Below are 20,886 nucleotides of genomic sequence, written 5' to 3'. Positions count from 1 at the left end.
CACGGGAAAAAAAAAAAAACAAACCACCGAATTCTTTCGTAACAGAGGCCCACTGTACTGTAGTGCCAGATCTCTGTTGGTTACATATCTGATCTCCAGCAATGGACTCATTTGACCAGTCACTGCTAATAATTCTGATAGTGGCATACATTACAAATGTTACTCTTTTCTGGGATCTCACTTTTTCATTAGCGGTTTGGAGGTTTTGCTGCTGTTACTCTGCTGATACTTTTTTGCCACAGTGATTCTATCTTTCAAAATCTTTAGTCATGTTTCATGAGGCTTCCTTGATCTGTGATACTTGAAAAACAATATTAACACCATCTACAAAGTCAGGTGCTATCTACATGTCAGTTAGGAACTATAACTGGTATAACCAGCCAAGCTAGTTTGAGCATGTGTAAAAAAAATTGTTGGACAGCTAGGAAGCTCATAGGTATGTGTTGTTGTACAGAGTTAGGAATGGTGAATCTTTGACACTGGAATTATTTGTCTCTTTTGTTGTAATTGATCTCTGTGAAGAGTATATAGGACTCAAGAAATCCATACCTCAGGTACGTTTTACTTAAACATGTTTGTTAGGGAAACAAAATGCAATAGTTATGCCTACTTAAAAGCAGCATGGTTTTTCTTTAGTTGTTTGTGTATATACTATAATTAGAGTACTGTAATAGAATTCTACTAATAGTTTTTTTTAAATATATTATGTATATGTGAATATCTGTTTGTAGTTGACTAAATCAAACATTAGCCTTGCCTGGAACAGACCCACTGAAATAAAGTAAAATTCTCTTGATTTCAGTGGGTCTGCTGTAGGTAGGGTTAACATTGGATTTAACTCATGGTAGATGTCCATATATCTTACATGGATGGATAGATCAGATCTTTCCTTCTTGGAAATATAACACAACTTGTGTGGACAATGTCCTGTAAAGTTAGGCACTCCAAGGATCAGTTTGCCACTGTGAGACAAAGACATAGCATATTCTTGATGTGCTAACATTTGAAATTCTCTTAAATTTTGAAATTAATAAACAGTTACTATTTTATTTGGCCTAAATATCTTAAAGGCAGTAGATGCTGTTTGATCTTGGAAGCTAAGGAGGGTCTGACCTGGTTAGTACTTGGATGGGAAATCACCAACAAATAGTGCTGTAGACTGCATTTCAGAGGAAGGAACTGACAAAACCACCTGTGAGTATTCCTTGCCTAAGGAAACCCTATGAACTTCATGGAGTCACCATAAGTCAACAGGCAATTTGAAGGCAGATATATACACCTGCGTAATATTTTATTTATGTATGGCTAACTGCTTGCAAGGAGACTTGTGTTATTTATGCCTCCACAGATATTCAGCCATATTCTTTTGTTTTGTAATGGGCTTCGAATGGGCTGCCTTGAGTCCTGGCAGGGAGAAGGATGGGATATAAAATCAATCAATAAATACAGATTATTTTATTAAAGATGGTTCAGTATCAATCCCTTCATTAAATTTTATTACTAGATATAGCAATTTTTTAAATAATAGTACATTTCAAGTGTTAAAAGCTCTACCACAAAATATGGCCAAATGTCCAAAGAAATTTTAAATATTTTAACTGTTTTAAAATAACATTACTGAATTCTTTTTTTTTAAACTTTTGTAAACTAAAATTTTAGTTTAATCTTTTAAAATGATTGTAAGCGGCCTTCAACCCATTTAGGGAGAAAGGTGGGTTATAAATTCAGCAAATAAATACTGAGTAAGTGGAGCATGACTGATTCAGTGGAAAGTAGCACAGCCCAGGAGAGGTTAAAATGTGTCAAAAATGCTCCCATGCTAGAGGACATTGGTGATATTCGGCAGCATTTAATATTTTTTTTGTAGGGGTGCGGTGGGGAGGACCAAGGAGGGGACTGTTCTAACATCCAGCAGTTGCCCACACTGCCCTAGATTATCTGTTTTATGAGAATGGAATCTGTGTTTACAATGTTTTTTAAACAAACCTACAATGTAGTGTGAAGTTTGACCCAATATAAAAGTGGTGCTAATAGACGTATCATATGAAATATTACTGTATGAAATTCACTGTGAAATAATTCTCTTGTTGCAGACAAATTCAGAAAGGATACATCTACCAATAAGCATGAGGTTATTTGCAAATGACATTAAACGCAGCACCAGTAAATAAAAATGTTGATTTAGGGGCTGTCTGCAAGGGCCAAAGGATCTAGCTTGATCCTGGGAAGAACAGCCCTTAACATGAGTCACTTTGATCCCCAGTTTGCCGCTGAGTTTCCCTGAAACTCTGTGATGCACCCTGGCTATTTAAGAAGCCCTGTGGGCTCCTTACCTTTCTGCACCATTGCTCTTATCGGGAAGCCCCCCATCACTACGTCTGACACAGAAACGGGGCACCTAGCTATATGGATGCGGAGATGCACCCTGTTTCTGTATCAGGTGGGGGGCTTCCCAGTTAGAGCGATGGCACACAAAGGTAGGGGGGCAGGTATGGGTTCTGGGTTTCGGGGCCAGGGGGGGGGGTGGGGGGGCCAGTGTGTACCAAGGTGAGCATCTGGGCCAGAACAGCATAGGCTAAGTCTGTGCTTTCCTGGCCTTTTTTGCTCAGGGCTATAGATAGCAAGGTGGGAGGATTTTGCCTTCATGCTTTGGTTGTATCCTAGAGGCACCTGTCCATCTCCCGCTGGAAAGAGAATGCTGGTGTTGAAGAACTTTAGATGGATCTTTGGTCTTATCCTCCCATGTTCTTAAGAAAATGCTTTATATGTATGGGAGGTTGGAGAATTCCCATGACTGTGAGAACATTATTAATCATTCATGTAGGAAAGGGCACTGTACATTACATTTCAGAGGCTGAATGCCTTCCTCTCCTACAGCTGCTATAGCTGATCTACTGCATTCTTAAAAGTATTGTCAAGTGCTTTCCCAAGCCGGTTCTAATCATCTCCCTTGTGCACAAATATCCAGTTATAATAATCATTATAGCAAAACTATTTTTAAAAAGACACAGTAGAAGTGGCAATTCTGAAATCAAAATATAAACTGAATAAATCAGATTAAAATGTAGCGGAATAGAGAATACACATTTATATATTAAGAGATAGATACCTTAACATAAACAGAATGTTGCAAACAATGGAAGTGTGAAATATTTCAAGAAGAAATGTTTTATGCTGTGATGAGATCAAGAGGAATGCAACACAGATTGGGTAATAGTTAATTACCAGGGCGTCATTCGAACAGCAACTCACCATGACGCATTCTTGGAAAGGAATCTGTTGTCAGTGGCCTAGAATATATCATGTGGAATACTATTAGATTTTCTTTATTATCTCTTCCTTAAGAAGAATAGTTGTGTTGATACAGGAACTACTTATATAAAAATACAACAGCTCAGGAAGCAAAAACACATTGTGATTTAAATAACTTAGCTGGTAAAAAGCTGAAAATCACTTGAGCAACAATTCCAAATTTACTCCAGCCCATATTTATAGGTTTTAAATATTTGTTGTTGTGGCATGCCTTCAAGTCATTTCTGACTTCTGGCAACCCTATGGCGACCCTATCATGGGATTTTCTTGGCAAGATTTGTTCAGAGGAGGTTTGCCATTGCCTTCCTCCGAGGCTGAGAGAGTGTGACTTGCTCAAGGTCACCCAGTGGGTTTCATGGCTGAGTTGGGAATTGAACCCTGGTTTCCAGAGTAGTAGTCCAACACTCAAACCAGAGTTTTTATTTTGTATGTTATGTGTGTAATTGAGTGCTTGTGTTTTGTATGCTTTATATAGTGGGGTTTGGTTCCAGGATCCCCCATGGATAACAAAATCCATGGATGCTCACGTCTCATTAAATATAATGGCATAACAAGATGGTGTTCCTTATATAAAATTGAAAATCAAGGTTTGCTATATGGAATTTATACCTTTTTGGAATATTTTCAAGCTGTGGATACTTGAATCTGTGGATAAAAAAATCTGTAGATAAGGAGGGTCAATTTTAAAACCTCATAAAAAATTGAAGTGGAGGGAGAAATTCATGGGGTCATCACAGGTCGACAGGGGACTTGAAGATACAAACAAAAGTTACTTGTGGCCTGCCACCTGCTGTCCTGTTGTATACTGCAACTATATTTTTGTATCTTGTTTAGTATGTGTTCAGCCACAAGAGCCTTGGTTGAGGCACCAGTTCAGCAATTTGAAAAATATCCTGATTCAGCTTTGGATCCGACTGGAGGCTATGCAGCTTTACACAAGTCCAAATATGAATCTTATTTTGGAAATTCCAGTCTTTGCACCTTCATTGACTATCTTTGGGAATCAACAAATAGCTATCACTTTGCCCACTTATTATTTTTTTAAAATACAATTGCTAATTGCTAATAATTTTTATTTTCCTGGCATAATTGAATGAAATTTGCAGAGATCAGTTCCCCTTCTGTGGCGATCACTCTTGCAAAATTGAATTTAGTCTGAGTTGAGGTTTTCTACAACTAACCTGGCTTCTCTCTTAGAGAATGAGTGAAAAACAGTAAGTTTTCAGAATTCCATAGCATTGAGCCATAATGAAGCGGTGTCAACCTGAATTATTTCTGCAGTGCGGATGAAGTTACAATATTATAACTCAAGACTGGACTAAGGTTTTATTCCTGGAGATGTTCCTAGAGCCCCCTTTCTACACTGTGTATATAAATATCAATAGAAATTAATTAAACAACATTGATATAGAGCATAATAGGAGCATCAACACCTTTCTGTGTAAACCCATTTATAGCTCTGCAAGTTCAATGAGACCAATAGCCAGTTTCCAAGGTATTGTACTTTACAAATCTTCAATATCTGCAGAATTACAGATACTTTTGAAGTCAGGAATGTTCTTCATTAGGGGCTAGGATTTAATGCACTCTGTTAGTAAACAGCTGTTACAAATAAGTCCTTATCTCTCCAAGCCAATTTGCAATATGACCAGTTAAAAATAAAACTCTCTTTTGTTTTCTAGAGAGGATGATTGTCTTGTCCTGTTGTCAACACAAATAGAGAAATAAAAGATGTCATCTAAGATTGAAATAGCTATTGTGGGAATAGGATGCAACTTTCCAGGAGGTAATTTTAGAATAAAAGCCAATGTACCTGCACATTAATTTTTTTCCTTTTCCTTTTCATCTCCTTTCTCCCATTAATTCTTTGGTTATTCTACAGTATTTTGTAATTATTATAAAATTATTATCATTGTCTTCAGAGGAGCTTGCATGATTCAAACCAAGCATTTATGACCTGAAGTAAAACATAAAATCCAACCCTAGAAAACTCTTAATGTTGTATATCTCTGGCATGATATGATTGTGACAGGCTGGAAATTCCATCAGACTTGATCCACTACAAACTGGGAATTTTGTATGTTTTCAAATGCATTTCAAATGTTTGATTTTCTTTCCACAACATGAGGACACCAGTTACTATTATTATTCCTTTTTTTGCTTCCCTCCAATAAGGAATACAGGTTGAGTCTCCCTTCTCTAAAATTCTGAAATCTGAAGTACTCTAAAGGTTAAAACTTTTTTCATGAGTGGCTGAGATAGTGGAGTTTATCAGATGCGAGGTTTTGGACCCTCAATTCCGCTAAGGAAGTGAAACAAACGTTGTGCAATGACCCTATAACGTGATGTTCTACCACACTGCTTGCTTTTCCGTCATTCCCCCATAATGTTATGTTAGTACTACAATTGCGCAAAAGTTGCGATTTGCGTGATGTGAAACCATGCATAGTGGAACTTTTTACTACACCTTCATTTTGTCTTGAACATTTCGCATCAACATATTTGCGCATGCTCCTTGGAGGTTTTGGTGGCTTCCTGACCTTTGTGCTTCCGGGGGGAGGGGGAAGAGGGGAAAGGGAAGAAGCCCCTTCCAGTTTCCTGTTTCATGCGGGGCAGAAGAATGGGGCTGGAATGGATGACCCCTAGGGGACCCTTCAATTCCTAGCCTCCTCGGAGTTCATGCGGGGCAGAAGAATGGGGCTGGAATGGATGACCCCTAGAGACCCCTTCAATTCCTAGCCTCCTCGGAGTTCATGTGGGGCAGAGGAATGGGGCTGGAATGGATAACCCTTTCTGGTCCCTTAAATTTGCAGCCTCCTAGGTGTTCATGCAGGAGAGAGCAACCCCCCCTCCCCGGGGTTGTCCTGAAAAAGGAAGGCCACCGGAAGGGAATGGGGTGAAAAAGCAGCCCAGCATCATGGAAACTTTGCAATCAGTAACTTTTGCGTTGCGTTGCGTTGCTGCCTACCACAGCAAACCATTTCGCAACACATTCGCAAGGATAACGGGAAACAAAGGCCTGACTTCCCTTTTTCCCTGTAATGCCCAAAAGGGGAGGAATGACGCTAAAACTACAGGAGCGTTGCGCAATGGGCTCCCATAGAAATGAATGGCGTCTGGAAGAACATCGCGCTTTCACGTTATTGCGCATGGTTGGTGACGCTAACATTGCGCGATAGGCAGGAAAAATCGCCAAAAACTCGCGTCTGATAAACTCCACTGACACCTTTGTTTTCTAATGGTTCAATGTACACAAACTTTGTTTCATGCAAAAAAAATTATTTACAGTGTTGTATAAAATTACCTTCAGGCTATGTATATAAAGTGTAGCTGAAACATAAATAAATTTTGTGTTTAGACTTGAGTCCTATCTCCAAGATATCTCATTCTGTACATATATACAAATACAGATATTCCACTGAAATCCAAAGCACTTCTAGTCCCAAGCATTTTGGATAAGGGATACTCAACCTGTATTTGTGCTCTGAATGACATCCCAAATTATTGAGAAAAAGAGGGCATTCCTTCTGCTTTTTTTCTTTCTTGAAAAAGTATGAGAGGCTATGGAATCAGGCACACTTTCAGGTTTGCTCCTGTGCTCAGTTCTTTACTTCTGAGTTCAGTTTCTTACTTACACAAACTCACTTCTGGTGTCCAAAATAAGCTTTTTAAAATCACACACCAGCCACTGGAAGACTGTCTCTGATAAGATGTTCATCATCTTTGGCTGAAAGCTTTATTGTAGTGCAACCCATTTTAACCAACAGTAACTTCATTTCAATGCATCTTATGAATTATGAATATTTAAAAATAATATAAACGCATATTATGAATATGTAATTTCAGTCTTTACTTCCTAGCAGAAGCTTTGAGTCACCAGATCATACACTCAGGTTTTCCAGAGAGTGTCTCTTAGGAGATGTGGCATCTTCAAAGTTAATCTTTGTGCAATATTCCTCCCCCTCAGATGTAACCCCTCCTCTGCCAGTTTGTAGGCTATTCATACACATAAATATACAAATATCAGTTACTAAGAGATTTACATTCTGAAGTAACCTTAAGACACCTTCACAAGACACATTTACAAAATAGCTGTGAGTCCAAATGGACAGCAAGACTTGGCTTTGGAAATGTCAATAGATTGACACATGCAATTTAATCATAAAATTTCAAGTGGATTGAGCAAGACAGGCATGCTATTTTGGAAATAAAAATAATACAATTAAAGATGTTTGCTTGTCTGTTTATTTCTCTAAAACTCCTTCCAACAGGTGAAGGTTTTGACAGTTTCTGGGAAGTACTGGAAAATGGCAGGAATTGTACTATAGAAATACCTCCAGAAAGATTTAACATTAGAGAGTGGCATAATCCAGATAATAACAAGCCAGGTAAAATACCTACAACTCATGCTGCTCTTCTTGATGAGTAAGTCTTATACTTTGTTAATAAAGTATTCAAACTTTCTAGATTTGCAAATTGAGAATGAGGCAGAGTTTCCATCTGACTTGAGAGGCTAACTGTTTAAAATGTAAAGAACAATAATAGTATTTATTGAGAAATAAATAAGAACATCATAAGATCTGACAACAAAACTGAGACTAGGCTATAGGGAAATGTGGGTATTGGTGATGCACATCTTTTTGGTGCATGGGAGAGGAAGCATCATAAGCGGAGATTCTGTATTGTCCTTGCATATTTTAAATGCACACTCACATGCCAGTTTTTATCATACACTACAATACCTCTTTTCCTGGTACAACAGTTTCAGCCATATGGAGCACTCGATTGGGTATCATCTGTGAATTATGAAAATTAGATTGGGATGGTGCCTGCTGTGTCCTGTCTAGACCATTTATTTGCTGATAACAACAGCATGTTGAATTAAACTTCTATTTATTTAAAGTTTAAGCTTGTTGGTTTACGTTGTGTGTGAGCCATGCTGAATGCAGCATAATCTCTCATTTTCCATTTTCTATTTTTTAGATTTAATGTCTTTGACAATCAGTTGTTTGGTATTAACAAGGAGGAAGCTGAACACATTGATCCTCAGCAAAAGCTACTTCTGGAATGCACATACAGAGCACTGGAAGATGCAGGAGTCACAAGTGAAAACATCAGTGGCACCAAAACAGGCGTTTTTGTTGGTGAGGGATTGTATGATGTGAAAGACTTGTCTAATTGCATAACATTAATATTTGTTATTGCTGTTGTTGTGTGTGTTTAGGTCTTTCTGATTCATGGCTAACTAAAGACAATCCTATCACGGGGTTCTCTTGCCAAGAGCTATTCAGAGGTTTGCTTTTGCTTTCTTCTGAGGCTGAGAAAGGGTGACCTTCTCAAGGGAATCCATTCAGATTCCATGGTGGAGCAAGGGTTCAAACCTGGTCTCCTGGAATCCTAACCTGACTGTTAAACCACTATACAACACTGGATCTCTAACATTAATATTATATCACAGTAGTCCTATTCATCTTGTTTGTTTTTCTGTCCCTTCAAGTTGTTTCCAACTGATAGTGATCTAAGGCAAACCTATCACAGGGTTTTCTGGGGTTGAGAGTGTGTGACTTACCCAAGATCACTCAGTGGGTTTCCATGGCTAAGTGGGAAATTTAACTCTGATTTCCAGTTATAGTCCAGCACTCAATCTATATACTCTGGCTCTTTATCCATCATATACAGTAGTCCTATTCATCTGCATATCAATGGTTCATATCTTGTTCAATGTTTACAAATTGTAAGCCAGACATAATGAACTTAGAACTGGTTGGATTCATGTTTACAGTTGTTAATGACTGAATGTGACCCCCAAAACCTACCTCTTAAGCCAGGCAGTTCCCCAGTTGAAGGATTTCCAAGGCACTATAGTTTCAAGGGTGGGGGCAGCTGAGAAATTATGGCTACAGCCTCCTTCTAGTGGCTGATACCTGAAAATCTTCCCACTTGGTTAAGAGCAGTGGAGAAAAATGTGTGCCCTGCAAGCTACATACAGTCCATCCCAGATATATATTTTGTGAATCCATTAAAAACAGTTCCATTTTTTGTCCCCATTTTCCTTCTGGAGGGAGTGAGAGGCAGTTCTGGAATACCTTTGCCCTTTTGGAGTGTTTTCAGTCCAGGAGCAGCCTTTGTTCTAACTTACATAGTCCAGATGAAATTGTCCACCAAACTCTCTTTGCATACTGGTATCGATCCAGACTGACTCATACTTACAGTAGACCACCAAAATCAATAGTACTTAAGTAATCACACCTTTAAGTGGTTCTCAACCTTCCTAATGCCATGACCCTTTAATACAATTCCTCATGTTGTGGCAACCCCCAACTATAATACTGCAGTGTCTCGGTTCCTAAGACCATCGGAAATATATGTTTTCCAATGGTCTTAGGTGACTCCTGTGAAAGGGTCATTCAACCCCCAAAGGGGTCATGACCCAGAGGTTGAGAACCACTGCTTGGGGGCCATTTGGGGGAAAAACTTTTTAGGGGTTCAATAGAGTGGGGTGTCTCTCCAAGGTCCCCTGGAGACAATGCAGGGCAATGTGGCATACTAACCCCTAACAATTACTTACTCATGATCTAGAGAATTGCTTTGTCAGGACTGATAGTTCTGGGTATCCATTAACCGAACAAGGCACTTTATTCTTCTAAGAGTGTCAGTATAATATACTGCTGGATAAACTTTGCCAATAGCAGGTGAAACAGGGCACTTCTAATTGGGGTGGCAGGGGTATGGGAATAAAACTACCTCTGGCAATATCATAAGCCCAGTTCAAATTAATCCATCTCTTAGCCAGCTATAATTTAATTTTTAAATGCTTGTATTCAAAATGTGAACATCCTATTTAGTGTGGCCCTGGTGGAACATGAGTACTACTGACTATTAAGATAAAAAACTGTTCACAATATTGTCACATCCAGTCACATTAACCCTCACACTAGTCTAACAAGTTTATTGTGAGAATAATGTGGGGAATTTATGGCCCAAATTCTATTGGTTGGTCTCAGGTAGAGTAAATGTATTGACTCAATTGTTAAATGGTAACTCAACCTGAAGGTAAAACTCACTGATTCAATGGATCTACAGTTGTTGGGATTAACAACAGGCTGCAGTCAGTATGGTGATCTCTCTGGCTTTGCTTCGCGAATGAAGATTCAGGAAGGACTCATCCCTCACTTTGTACAAGCGCGTTGGTGACTAAAAAGGCCAATTCGGGATAAGCAGGTCCGGTTGCAGAAAGCACAGCAGAAAGTCTCCTTGGGTGATGTTTCCAGGTTGCGGTTCTTTCTGCGTTGTCGTTTCTCTTCGAGGCTCGTTCGGCGTGAACTTTCGAAGAAGGCTGCAGCATCATGGATAGTGCGTCTCCATGCCTCCCGATGCAAGGCCAGGGAGGACCATTGTTGGTGATCTATCTGGCCAAGCCTGAGATGTTGTTTTAGGGAGTCCTTGTATCTCTTCTTTGGGGCGCCCTTCTTACACTGACCCGTGGCGAGTTCACCGTAGAATACTATTTTTGGGAGTCGATGGTCCTTCATCCTAGAAACGTGTCCTGCCCAGCGCAGCTGCGTCCTCAATAGCATGGCCTCAATGCTGGTGATCCCTGCTTGCTCGAGGACAGCAACATTTGTCACATAGTCAGTCCAGTGTATATTTAGAATATACACTGCGTAAACAGCGCTGATGAAAGCGTTCAAGGAGTCGTAGGTGTTGGCGATAGATGACCCATGTTTCAGACCCATAGAGAATAGACAGTACAATGGCTCTATACACACTGATTTTTGTGCTTTGCCTCAAGTGTTTGTTACTCCAGACTCTTTTGTGAAGCCTTCCAAATGTGCTATATGCCTTTGCCAGTCTGTGATCGATCTCTTTATCAATCTTGGTGTCTGAGGAGATGATGCTTCCCAAGTAGGTGAACTGCTAGACAGACTTAAGCACAGATGTGCCTGCAGTGATGTGAGGATGGTAGTGTTCTTCCTGAGGTGCCGGCTGGTAGAGAACTTCCGTTTTCTTCAGACTGACTTCCAGTCCAAAGAGTTCTGCAGCTGTAGCAAAACAAAATGTGAGGCGCTGCAGAGCTGCTTCCGTATGGGCAACGAGGGCAGCATCATCAGCAAAAAGCAGCTCACGGACTAGATAGTTTAGAGTCTTAGTGCGGGCCCTCAGGCGGCTTAAGTTAAACAGGCTACCATCAGTACGGTAGCGTATGTAAATGCCGTCTTCTTCTTTGAGATCTGCCATAGCCCTTTGGAGCACCATGCTGAAGAAGATTGTAAATAAAGTTGGAGCAAGAACACAACCTTGTTTTACACCATTAGTTATTAGAAAAGGGCTCCGAGAGAGCTCGCCATATCTGACTTGACCTTGCTGGCCTTCATGTAGCAGGATGATCATTTGGAGGAATTTGGGGGGCATCCTAGTCATTCCAGGATCTGCCACAGACCTTTTCTACTCACAGTGTCGAAGGCTTTGGTGAGGTTGACAAATGTTACATAGAGTCCTTTGTTCTGCTCTCTACATTTCTCTTGCAGTTGTCTGAGGGCAAATACCATGTCTGTAGTGCTCCTATTAGCTCTGAAGTATGGTGATACTGACTTAAAAATATAACATCTAAATTCACAGGTTTAATGAATCGAGACCATGATTTCATTACCAGCAGAGCAGTTGCCAAAACAAACCATTATGGTGGCACAGCATCAAGCACAGCAGCCAACCGAATTTCATACACTTTTAATTTGAATGGACCATCACTTGTCATTGATACGGGACACTCGTCTTTCCTTTCTGCTTTACATCTTGGCTACCAAGCCATTAAACAAGGTATTGGAATAATTATAAACAAGGTATTGAATGGATTTTTTTCTGCCAGAAAACAAATAAACCGGGGGGGGGGGGGAAGGGGGAGTGGATTGGATTGGATTGCAGCCCCAAATGCTTTATTTGTAATAGAATTCAGGCCTTTGACTTAAAGATTCCAGGAGCAACCTCCAGCAGCAACAATCCACTTTTAAACTGATTGCAAGGCTTCCCTGAAATGTTTAACATTTTTTTAAAAAAAATCCTTTTTGAGAACCAGGTACTTAAGGAACACTATTCTTTATCTATGTCTGTCCAAGAACTGAGGCTTGCTGCAGGAGCCCTACTCTCTGTGTCCCATTGGTGAAGTCACTATGTGTACTGGGAGATGTGAGAGAGGGCTTTCTCAGCTGTGGACCTCAGTTGTGACAAGCCCTTGGAGACTTGATTGGTGCCCATGTTGGTTTCATTGGTGCCACATAAAAGACATGGCTGTTTATCAAAGCCTTTGGGGCCTACATATTTCACTATAAAATGCTTATGCACAGGCTTTCAACCTGTTTTAATTTGTTAACATGCTTAATATGTTTTAGTCTATTTGAATTATTTTTATTACGTCATCCTCTCCATACTGATTTTAATGGCACATGACCCACAGATTTCATGATGTAAGGTGGGATATAAATATTAAAATAAATTAATAAAAGATGTAATAATTAATAAAATTCACAAGAGAAAGTATGGCATAAACATCAATTCCTTTTGTATATGTGAATGAGATTCCAGTCTTTAAACTGTTTCTGGCTCTGTTTGTCTTTATGTACATTTGATACAGGAGACTGTGAAGCTGCTCTTTGTGGAGGAGTGAATTGTATCATAGATCCTTGGAAGTTTGTGTCTCTCAGTAAAGCAAAAATGATGTCTCCTGATGGAATTAGTAAACCATTCTCCAGAAAGGCAGCTGGCTATGGAAGAGGAGAAGGTTGTGGTGTTCTTTTGTTGAAGTCACTAATAAAGGTAGAGTACTTATTTTTCACTGCCTATTTCCACAAGTAGTGATATATGCCAGGGATACTTCAGAGATTCAAATTTCACTCAGCCATGATGTTCCCTGTGTGACTTTGGGCAGTCACGATCTCTCATCTTATCTCATGGCTTCTCAGCCAGGGTTCTCTAGAATGCCATGGTTCCATGTGACATTGTTAAGGATTCTGCAAGAGATAATGGCTGAAAAAAATAAACATTTTTGAGCTGTAGATGTAATAATTATTTATGTGCAGGGGTTCCCTAAGACCTGAAAATAATGCATAGAGTTGCCATGTGGATTAAGTGGAGATCAAGAAACATGCACATTGTCTGACATCTTTGTATGAAGGACATGACAAAAATGTGATACACAAAAAAGAAAATTAGAACTAATTTCTCTGTGTTCACTCACTCTACAAATTTTTTAACTTTTCTACTATTTTTTCTGCCCTTCTCTTCAACTGATTTTTAAAAAATTCCACAATCAGATGGGAATTTACTGAAAATATACAGATATTTTTGGCTATTAGAACAGTTTGTAACCATTTTTAGAAGTCTTTAAAATTTTGATTACTACTTTGCCTCCAATTAACTATATATAGTTCTCTTTCCATCTATTGTCTTCACAACAATCCTCTGGTTAGATATTGACTAGCCCATGGTCACACTGGGAGCTTCTTGGCTGATAGGTATTAGAACCAGAGTTTCCCAATTCTAATCTAAGAGCCAAAGGACTAGACCACAATATGAAACATAGACTCATGGCACCTGGAATCCAACCAAGCCAACAATGGATTGGATCCTATCATATTTACAGTAGACCTCTGGAAATCAATGGGACTTATGTACATTGATAATTTATAACTACAGTCACCCCTCTGTTTTTGTGGAGGATCCGTTATGGAAACCTCCCCCCTTGGTAAAATGGAAACTTGCATATATTCGAGCTCCATTGGCTTGAATGGCTTTGCGGCCCTGCATGCGTTCCATGGGTGTACATATCATTTTAGCCAATGGGGCTTGAATATAGCCCCTCCGTGAATTATCGAGACCGCAGACTTCAAGTCTGTAAAAACAGAGGGGCAAATGTAATTGTTACTAAAGCTACTTGTTATACAGCATTAAGTATTTCTTACATCTTTCCCTCAATAACAGGCACAGGAAGACTTCAACAAAATATGGGCTGTCATCAGCATCACTGCAGTCAACCAGAATGGAAAATCAGTCACCAAAAGGTCTCAAATAGAGCAAGAAAAGTTATTGCTCAGCATTTATCCAGCACATATCGATCCATCAGCAGTTCAGTACATTGAAACACACAGCACAGGAAATCCTGCTCAAGATGTCACAGAGGCTGAGAGCTTAGGAAATATCATTGGGAAAAAGAGGCTTTCTAACTTGCCCCCTCTCAAGATTGGTTCAGTTACAGGAAACATTGGACACACAGAATCCGCTGCTGGCGCAGCTGGTTTAATCAAAGTACTTCTCATGATGCACAATGAAAAGATTGTTCCAACCTTGCACTTTTCAGAAAGCACCAGCAGCATAAATACAAAGAAATTAAATCTCTCCATTCCAACTACAGTGGAAAAATGGGATGAATCTAGTGAATTTGGAAGAGTAGCTGGAATCAACTGTTTTGATTTTGAAGGGAACAATATCCACATAATTGTCAAACAGGTTAAGCAAATCCAAGTTCTCTCTCCAGTCAAAAGACCTGCTGAATTAGTTCTTATTTCTGCAGTCTCTGGCAATTCTCTCAAACTGTCGATGGAAGACACAGCAAGGCATGTAAAAAGAAGTGACTTAACAAAATTACAAAACCTAGCCTATACATCTGCATGTAGAAGAAACCACATAAACTATAAGTATAGAAAAGCATTTGTGGTGTCATCTCTACAACACCTACAGCAACAGCTTATTGCTTCAGCTGCAATGAAAGCGTCTCCATCTAAGAAACCACCACAAATAATTTTTGTGTTCTCTGGTAATGAGCTGAACTTTAGAGGGATATGCAAAATCCTGCTGAAATCTGAACCTGTCTTTAGAGACAAATGTGTTGAAATCAAACAGTTATTTCAACAGCTCTCACCCACAGACCTTTTGGAATTAACAGAAACCGAGCCTAAGGATTTGTTCAAACCTGAACTTGCCCAGCCCTTAATTTTCACATTGCATGTGGCCTTGTTTACGCTTCTGCAATATTGGGGAATAAGGCCAATTGCAGCTGTTGGACATTCAGTTGGAGAAGTGGCTGCTGCCCATTGTGCTGGATTGATTTCCCTGGAAGATGCTGTCAAAGTCATCCATCACCGGAGCAGGCTACAGGCTAAAGTCACTGGCGGCAGAATGCTGGTTGTTGGGAATGTCCCTGTTCAAGAAGTGTCAACAGCTCTTGGAGCATACTCAGGGAAAGTCTGTGTGGCAGCATTTAACAGTCCTCAGTCTTGTACATTGTCTGGGGATGCAGATGCCATTGATGGTCTTCAGAAGCATCTAGCTGAGCACTTTAATAGAAGAAACATATTTCTTCAAGCTCTAAATGTTCCCGTTGCCTATCACAGCCATATGATGGATCCAATACTAACAGAACTGGCAACAAGTTTGCCAGAATTAAAGAAAGGGAAGGCAGAAATTGACTTGATTTCAACAACAACAGGGAAGACTGTTTCAGATGGCGATTTTGTCACCGGTAACTACTGGGCCAGACAGGCTCGAGAGCCTGTTTGTTTTGCAGAGGCCATAGTGGCTTTAGCAAAAGACAAGGACGATATTGCATTTGTAGAAATAGGATTCCATAGAGAGCTGCAGACATACATCACTGAAACTTTAGGATCACAAACCAGAGTTTTCCATTCCATGCAGATTGATAGAGAATATTTGGCTCTTCTTAATATGGCAAAAGATTTGTTTGAGCTGGGATTCAATGTGGATTGGCAGCATTTTTATGAAGGGTATCAAAGTGTACCAGCCGCCTATCCCAGATATCAATTTGAACATAAAAAGCTCACATCACATCAGAATGTTAACCAGCAAGTAAATAATAGGGATGGATGTTCAAGTCATCCTTTAATTTTCAGTACAAATGAAGAAAGCTCAGAATTCACCTGTACCATCTCTGAGTTCCTCACTCCATATTTATATGTGAACAAGAATCACAGTGTTGGTTTAATTGCTGGTGCATTCTTTGTGGAACTGGCTTTGGCTGCTGTGTTGATTCGATCAAGACCAAAAGTGCCTTTAAGTTTTTGCCAGCTGAACATAATTTTTACAGAACCATTTATTTTAAATGAAAATTCCCATGTTTTAAAGATAAGAGTGGAGTCACAAGAAAGATTATCTGATTTCCGGATACTCTCTGAAGCAACCAATGTGGTTTATGCATCAGGCCAAATTACTAAGAATCCTGAAACATCAGTTGAAGAAAAGATCATTTCTTCCAAAGACATTCTTCACAGGTGTAGGTCTGTTGTTAGTGAAGGTGAGGTTTATGAAGCACTGGCACAGTTTGGAATCCACCATTGCCCTGCTTCTAGGCAGCTACATGATGTATTTTACTGTGAAGATCTGAAAGAAGCTGTAACAACTTTAAAAGTGAACAGACAAATAGCAGAAGAAATGCATAAGTATTCCATCCATCCATTACTCTTGGATTGTTTTCTACAAGTGGTGGTAGTTCTGGCTAAAGTTACATCCAAGAACAAAATAGCTTTCCTTTCTGGCATAAGCAGTCTTGTAGTTGGTCAACCTCTGCAAGAGGAAATGATGATATATATAAAAACAAGCAAGTCCACTGATAATTACTTAGAGTTTTGTGGATGCTTCACAAATAAGCATGGGTCTGTTTTGGCAGAACTGAAAGGTGTCCAAATCACTTTTGTAAAAGAAACTCCAAAAAATGAGAATGATTTTTTGTTTGAAAATAACTGGAAAGAAATCACATCTGAGCAAATGATGCAAAATCTACCAAAGGCACCTAGAGTTGTAGTGTTTGCTGACAAATCTGGAATAGCACAGCAGCTCAGGAATTACTTACACAGTGAGTCTAGATTTGTTCCTTATCACGAATGGGAAAAAATGTTGACAGCCAAGAGATCAGAGATGAATGCACAGAATAAGATTAATTTAGAGCTGCAAGGATATCAAGACGTTCTGTTTATGTGGGGTATCCAAAAACTGAATGAATCTTTACCAGAGAAAGTGGTGAAATACTCAGTAAGATGTTGTGAGGCATTTCGCCAAGTTGTTATTGCATTAAGGGAGAAGAAATCCCATTGTTCCATTACAATAATCACTTACAGAACATCAGAAGGGAAAGTAGACCACATAAATCCTGGCTTTGCTTTGTATGGCATGACTCGAGCATGCATGTCTGAAGTCCCTGAAATATCATTTCAGATTATTGATATCAGCTCTACAAGCACAATAGATATCTCAGCTTTAGCAGACGTTTTAGTAAAATATAAAGCACAGGATTATCCAGAGGTCTGGATTGATGAAGGAAGGATTTACACTTCTGAAATTAGACGCACACAGATTGAAGCTGCTGTCTTCAGTAGACCTTCCTATCCACTTCAGGATTCAGAACTGTGCATTCTGTACACAGCAAATCCCTATGATGTGAAGGATCTCTCAGCTAAAGTCACCAGCTCACAGATTCAACTTGATAACCACAGTGTTGAAGTTCAAATTCAGAAAATAAGCATCCACTCAGAAGACTATTTTCCTGTTAGTGTGTCAAGTTGTAAGTTTGGGAAAACCTTGTACTGGAATTCACATACAACAGATAAACACAAATTATTAGCACTAGACTTTAGTGGCACTGTAACTGCAACAGGTGTAGAAGTGAAAAAGATAAAAGTGGGAGACCATATTGTTTCATGTTATCCAGTTTCTGCAGTGTCAAGAATTAATATTCCAGAGACAATTTGTTTCAATACCCAAAAATTTCCATTCTTCAAAAACATGCCCTGCTTATCATTCTTCTGGGTTGCAAGACATGTGTTGCATCAAACGTTTCCAGTGCCAAAACATGGTGAAATACTAGGTATTATTTCCATTGAGCCAGAGTCAGTTTTGTGCAAAGTGCTTGCTTTTTCAGCCCAGGAATTAGGATGGAAAACAGTAATTACAAACCATGCGACTGGTCTCTGGCAACGTGTTAATCAGTGCAGTGCTCTCATTTTCATGCCTCCACTAAATGAAATCTTTCAAGAAGCCTTAACCTGCCTTTTCCATCTCAAAGACATTGTACTTGTTTATGGTAATGAACAGCCAGAGCGCTTAAGGAATGTGATTGGAAAAGACCATGAAAATATCCACATCCATACTGTTAATCTCACCCATATTTTTCAGAAAGCATCTCTGTTACGATCCCAGAGGGAGATGTACACCTGGCTTAAATCAATGAATATGAAACAGTTAAAACATCTGCCATTTTCCCTTTTTCAGCAAGCAGATAAGAGGTCAGAAAATACTGTATCCTACTTCAACTGCAAAAACGTCCCAGTTGCAGTACTAACAAGTGACGACGAAAACAGTAAGATCTCAGACATTCCTATGCTTGAAACAGACAGAAGATTATTTAAGCAGAATGCTGTTTATATAATTACAGGGGGACTCACTGGGCTTGGTTTAGAAACTGTAAAATTTGTCGCTCAGAATGGAGGAGGTCGAATTGTGATACTTTCACGAAGAAATCCAAGTGCTGAGGTCCAAAAGGAACTAAATGATCTCCAGGATCACTGCAAATGGAGCAGAATAGTTAGCCTACAGTGCAATGTTATTTTCTTTTCTGAGGTTGAGAAGGCTATGAAGTCTATCAGTAAATTTTTCCCAAACTACCCTGTTAAGGGTATATTCCACAGTGCAATGGTTTTACATGATGGGAATCTTGAAGCACTCACCATGTCTCACTTTGAAGAAGTTTTAAATCCAAAGATAGCCGGTGCTATCAATCTTCATCGTGCCGTGCAAGGACAGGAGCTTGACCATTTTGTATGCTACTCATCTTTTTTGTCATTTCTTGGAAATGCAACTCAGTCAAACTATGCAGCTGCCAATTCCTTCCTGGACCTCTTTTGTTGTTACAGGAGAAACAATGGCTTTTCAGGACAGTCCATTAACTGGGGTGCCTTAAATCTTGGGGTTTTGCAAGCTCAGCACCAGAGTCAAAGCAATGCATTACATACCAAAGGTTTAGAGGATGTGCAAGTGAATGATATTCATGAGTATCTCAGAAGAAGCTTAATTCTAAATAATCCTCAGCAAGCTATAGTAAAACTCAACTTTCAAACATTAGCCTGTCATGTTTTATCTCAGAATCTGTCACTGAAGAGTCGTTTTTATAATCTGATTTCTGAAGAGATGTGTAGAAATCCTGAACTAAATGGTGGAGCTGCATCCTCGAATCTATCTCTAGATGGACCTGTTGATTATATCACCTCTCTTCTGAAAACCCTGATGGACATTATTCCTGGTGATTTATCATTACATACTCCACTTTCATCACTAGGAATTGATTCTACATTAGCTTTTGTACTACAAAATCGTATCCTTGTGGAAAGGAGGGTGAAAATACCTCTTGCAAAACTACTTGATCCATGTTCTACTGTTGCAACATTAATCCTACACTTGAAAGCAAATTCTAACACAGCAGATTCTCATGTAGCTGAAGGTACTGATGCTGGAAGCTGGTTGTAGGAACATTTTTCCTGCTAATATTCCAAATGAATTTCCCCAGGATTTTGCCAATTATTTCAGTTCAGATCTCAGAAAAAGCTTGATTACCATTCTACTAGTTTTTGGATTGGAAACAAATCCCTGTAAAGGGCAGGTTCTGGTAAAATTTAGCATTCTGTTTCTACAATTGAGCTATTATATCAATACATGTTACACTATGAGACCTTTGACAAGTTCTAAAGCTTGTAAATATTACTCTTTGGGACAATAAGGCCATGAAGACTAAAGGGTTATTTGAGTTACCATCCACAGAACAATTTTTTAAACTCTGATCTGGCAAAGTAGATATTACAGTGTTGTATACTGGTAAATCAGAGCAAGTTTATGTTGTTCCTTGGTTGCCATGCCTTCATATCTTCATTCCTTAATATCATCATATCATAACAGAACCATACATACGGGTTCTGACAGCACTCTTACTCTAGAGAGAGAAACTGAACAACCCCACAAGTCTCTTCATTTATTTTCAAATTTTGCAAACCACAACAACAGAAAACAGAAGTACAGAACACACAAAAATGTATTAAACCTTCTCAAAATATTCACTGTAAATTGTATTATAAAAATGAATACTTATAAAAAAAATAAAAGCTATCCACTAAGAAAAGTTAACAACCATTAAAAAAAATATAACAAAGTGCCATTGTTTCTTAAGTAGAAATTTTATATCCATAGAATTAACATTTTCCTTGACAGTTTCTCTAACCGTTTGTCAGAAACCTTACATTTGTTTCCTTGAATGATGAGGCATTTATTTTTGTATTTTTATAGTATTATCATGCCTCTTATTTCAGGGGAGAAACATTGCTCAAAATCTTCAGTTTAATTTAACTCCAATGTTTGCTTCTTTTTTCAATACACACTTTAACCATTCTTCACCTCTCAGAATAGCTATGGATCCAGAGGATGCCATCTGAGGAAGTAGACCAAATCTATGAAAGCTCATGCTACAACTTCTTTCACACAGTTAATCTGAAAGATGCTACAAAATTCCTTTGCATACTGGTATCGATC

At 39.1% G+C, this 20,886-nt stretch overlaps 1 protein-coding gene across 1 annotated transcript; it reads left to right on the top strand.

Annotated features, from left to right (window-relative positions):
- The first annotated feature begins 5,043 nt into the window (after window positions 1-5,043).
- LOC121932462 (mycocerosic acid synthase-like polyketide synthase) lies at window positions 5,044-19,833 on the top strand. Its single transcript, XM_042471089.1, has 6 exons — window positions 5,044-5,098; window positions 7,584-7,737; window positions 8,296-8,456; window positions 11,932-12,129; window positions 12,941-13,122; window positions 14,287-19,833. Exons 1-6 carry the CDS (start codon window positions 5,044-5,046, stop codon window positions 19,831-19,833), a joined length of 6,297 nt encoding a protein of 2,098 aa, XP_042327023.1.
- Window positions 19,834-20,886: the final 1,053 nt, after the last annotated feature.

This window comes from Sceloporus undulatus, chromosome 6 (genome assembly GCF_019175285.1).
Source record: "Sceloporus undulatus isolate JIND9_A2432 ecotype Alabama chromosome 6, SceUnd_v1.1, whole genome shotgun sequence".
Lineage (NCBI taxonomy): Eukaryota > Metazoa > Chordata > Lepidosauria > Squamata > Phrynosomatidae > Sceloporus > Sceloporus undulatus.
Note: the sequence above shows the minus strand (reverse complement) of the source record. Positions and strands in the feature narration are given on the sequence as shown.

What these genes read in the sequence shown, in the direction of transcription:
- LOC121932462 (XM_042471089.1), top strand. Translation starts at nt 5,044, where the DNA reads ATGTCATCTAAGATTGAAATAGCTATTGTGGGAATAGGATGCAACTTT. An exon ending in CAAAACAGGCGTTTTTGTTG is followed by an intron (nt 8,457 to 11,931) that starts GTGAGGGATTGT and finishes CTAAATTCACAG; the next exon opens with GTTTAATGAATCGAGACCAT. An exon ending in TGTTGAAGTCACTAATAAAG is followed by an intron (nt 13,123 to 14,286) that starts GTAGAGTACTTA and finishes CCTCAATAACAG; the next exon opens with GCACAGGAAGACTTCAACAA.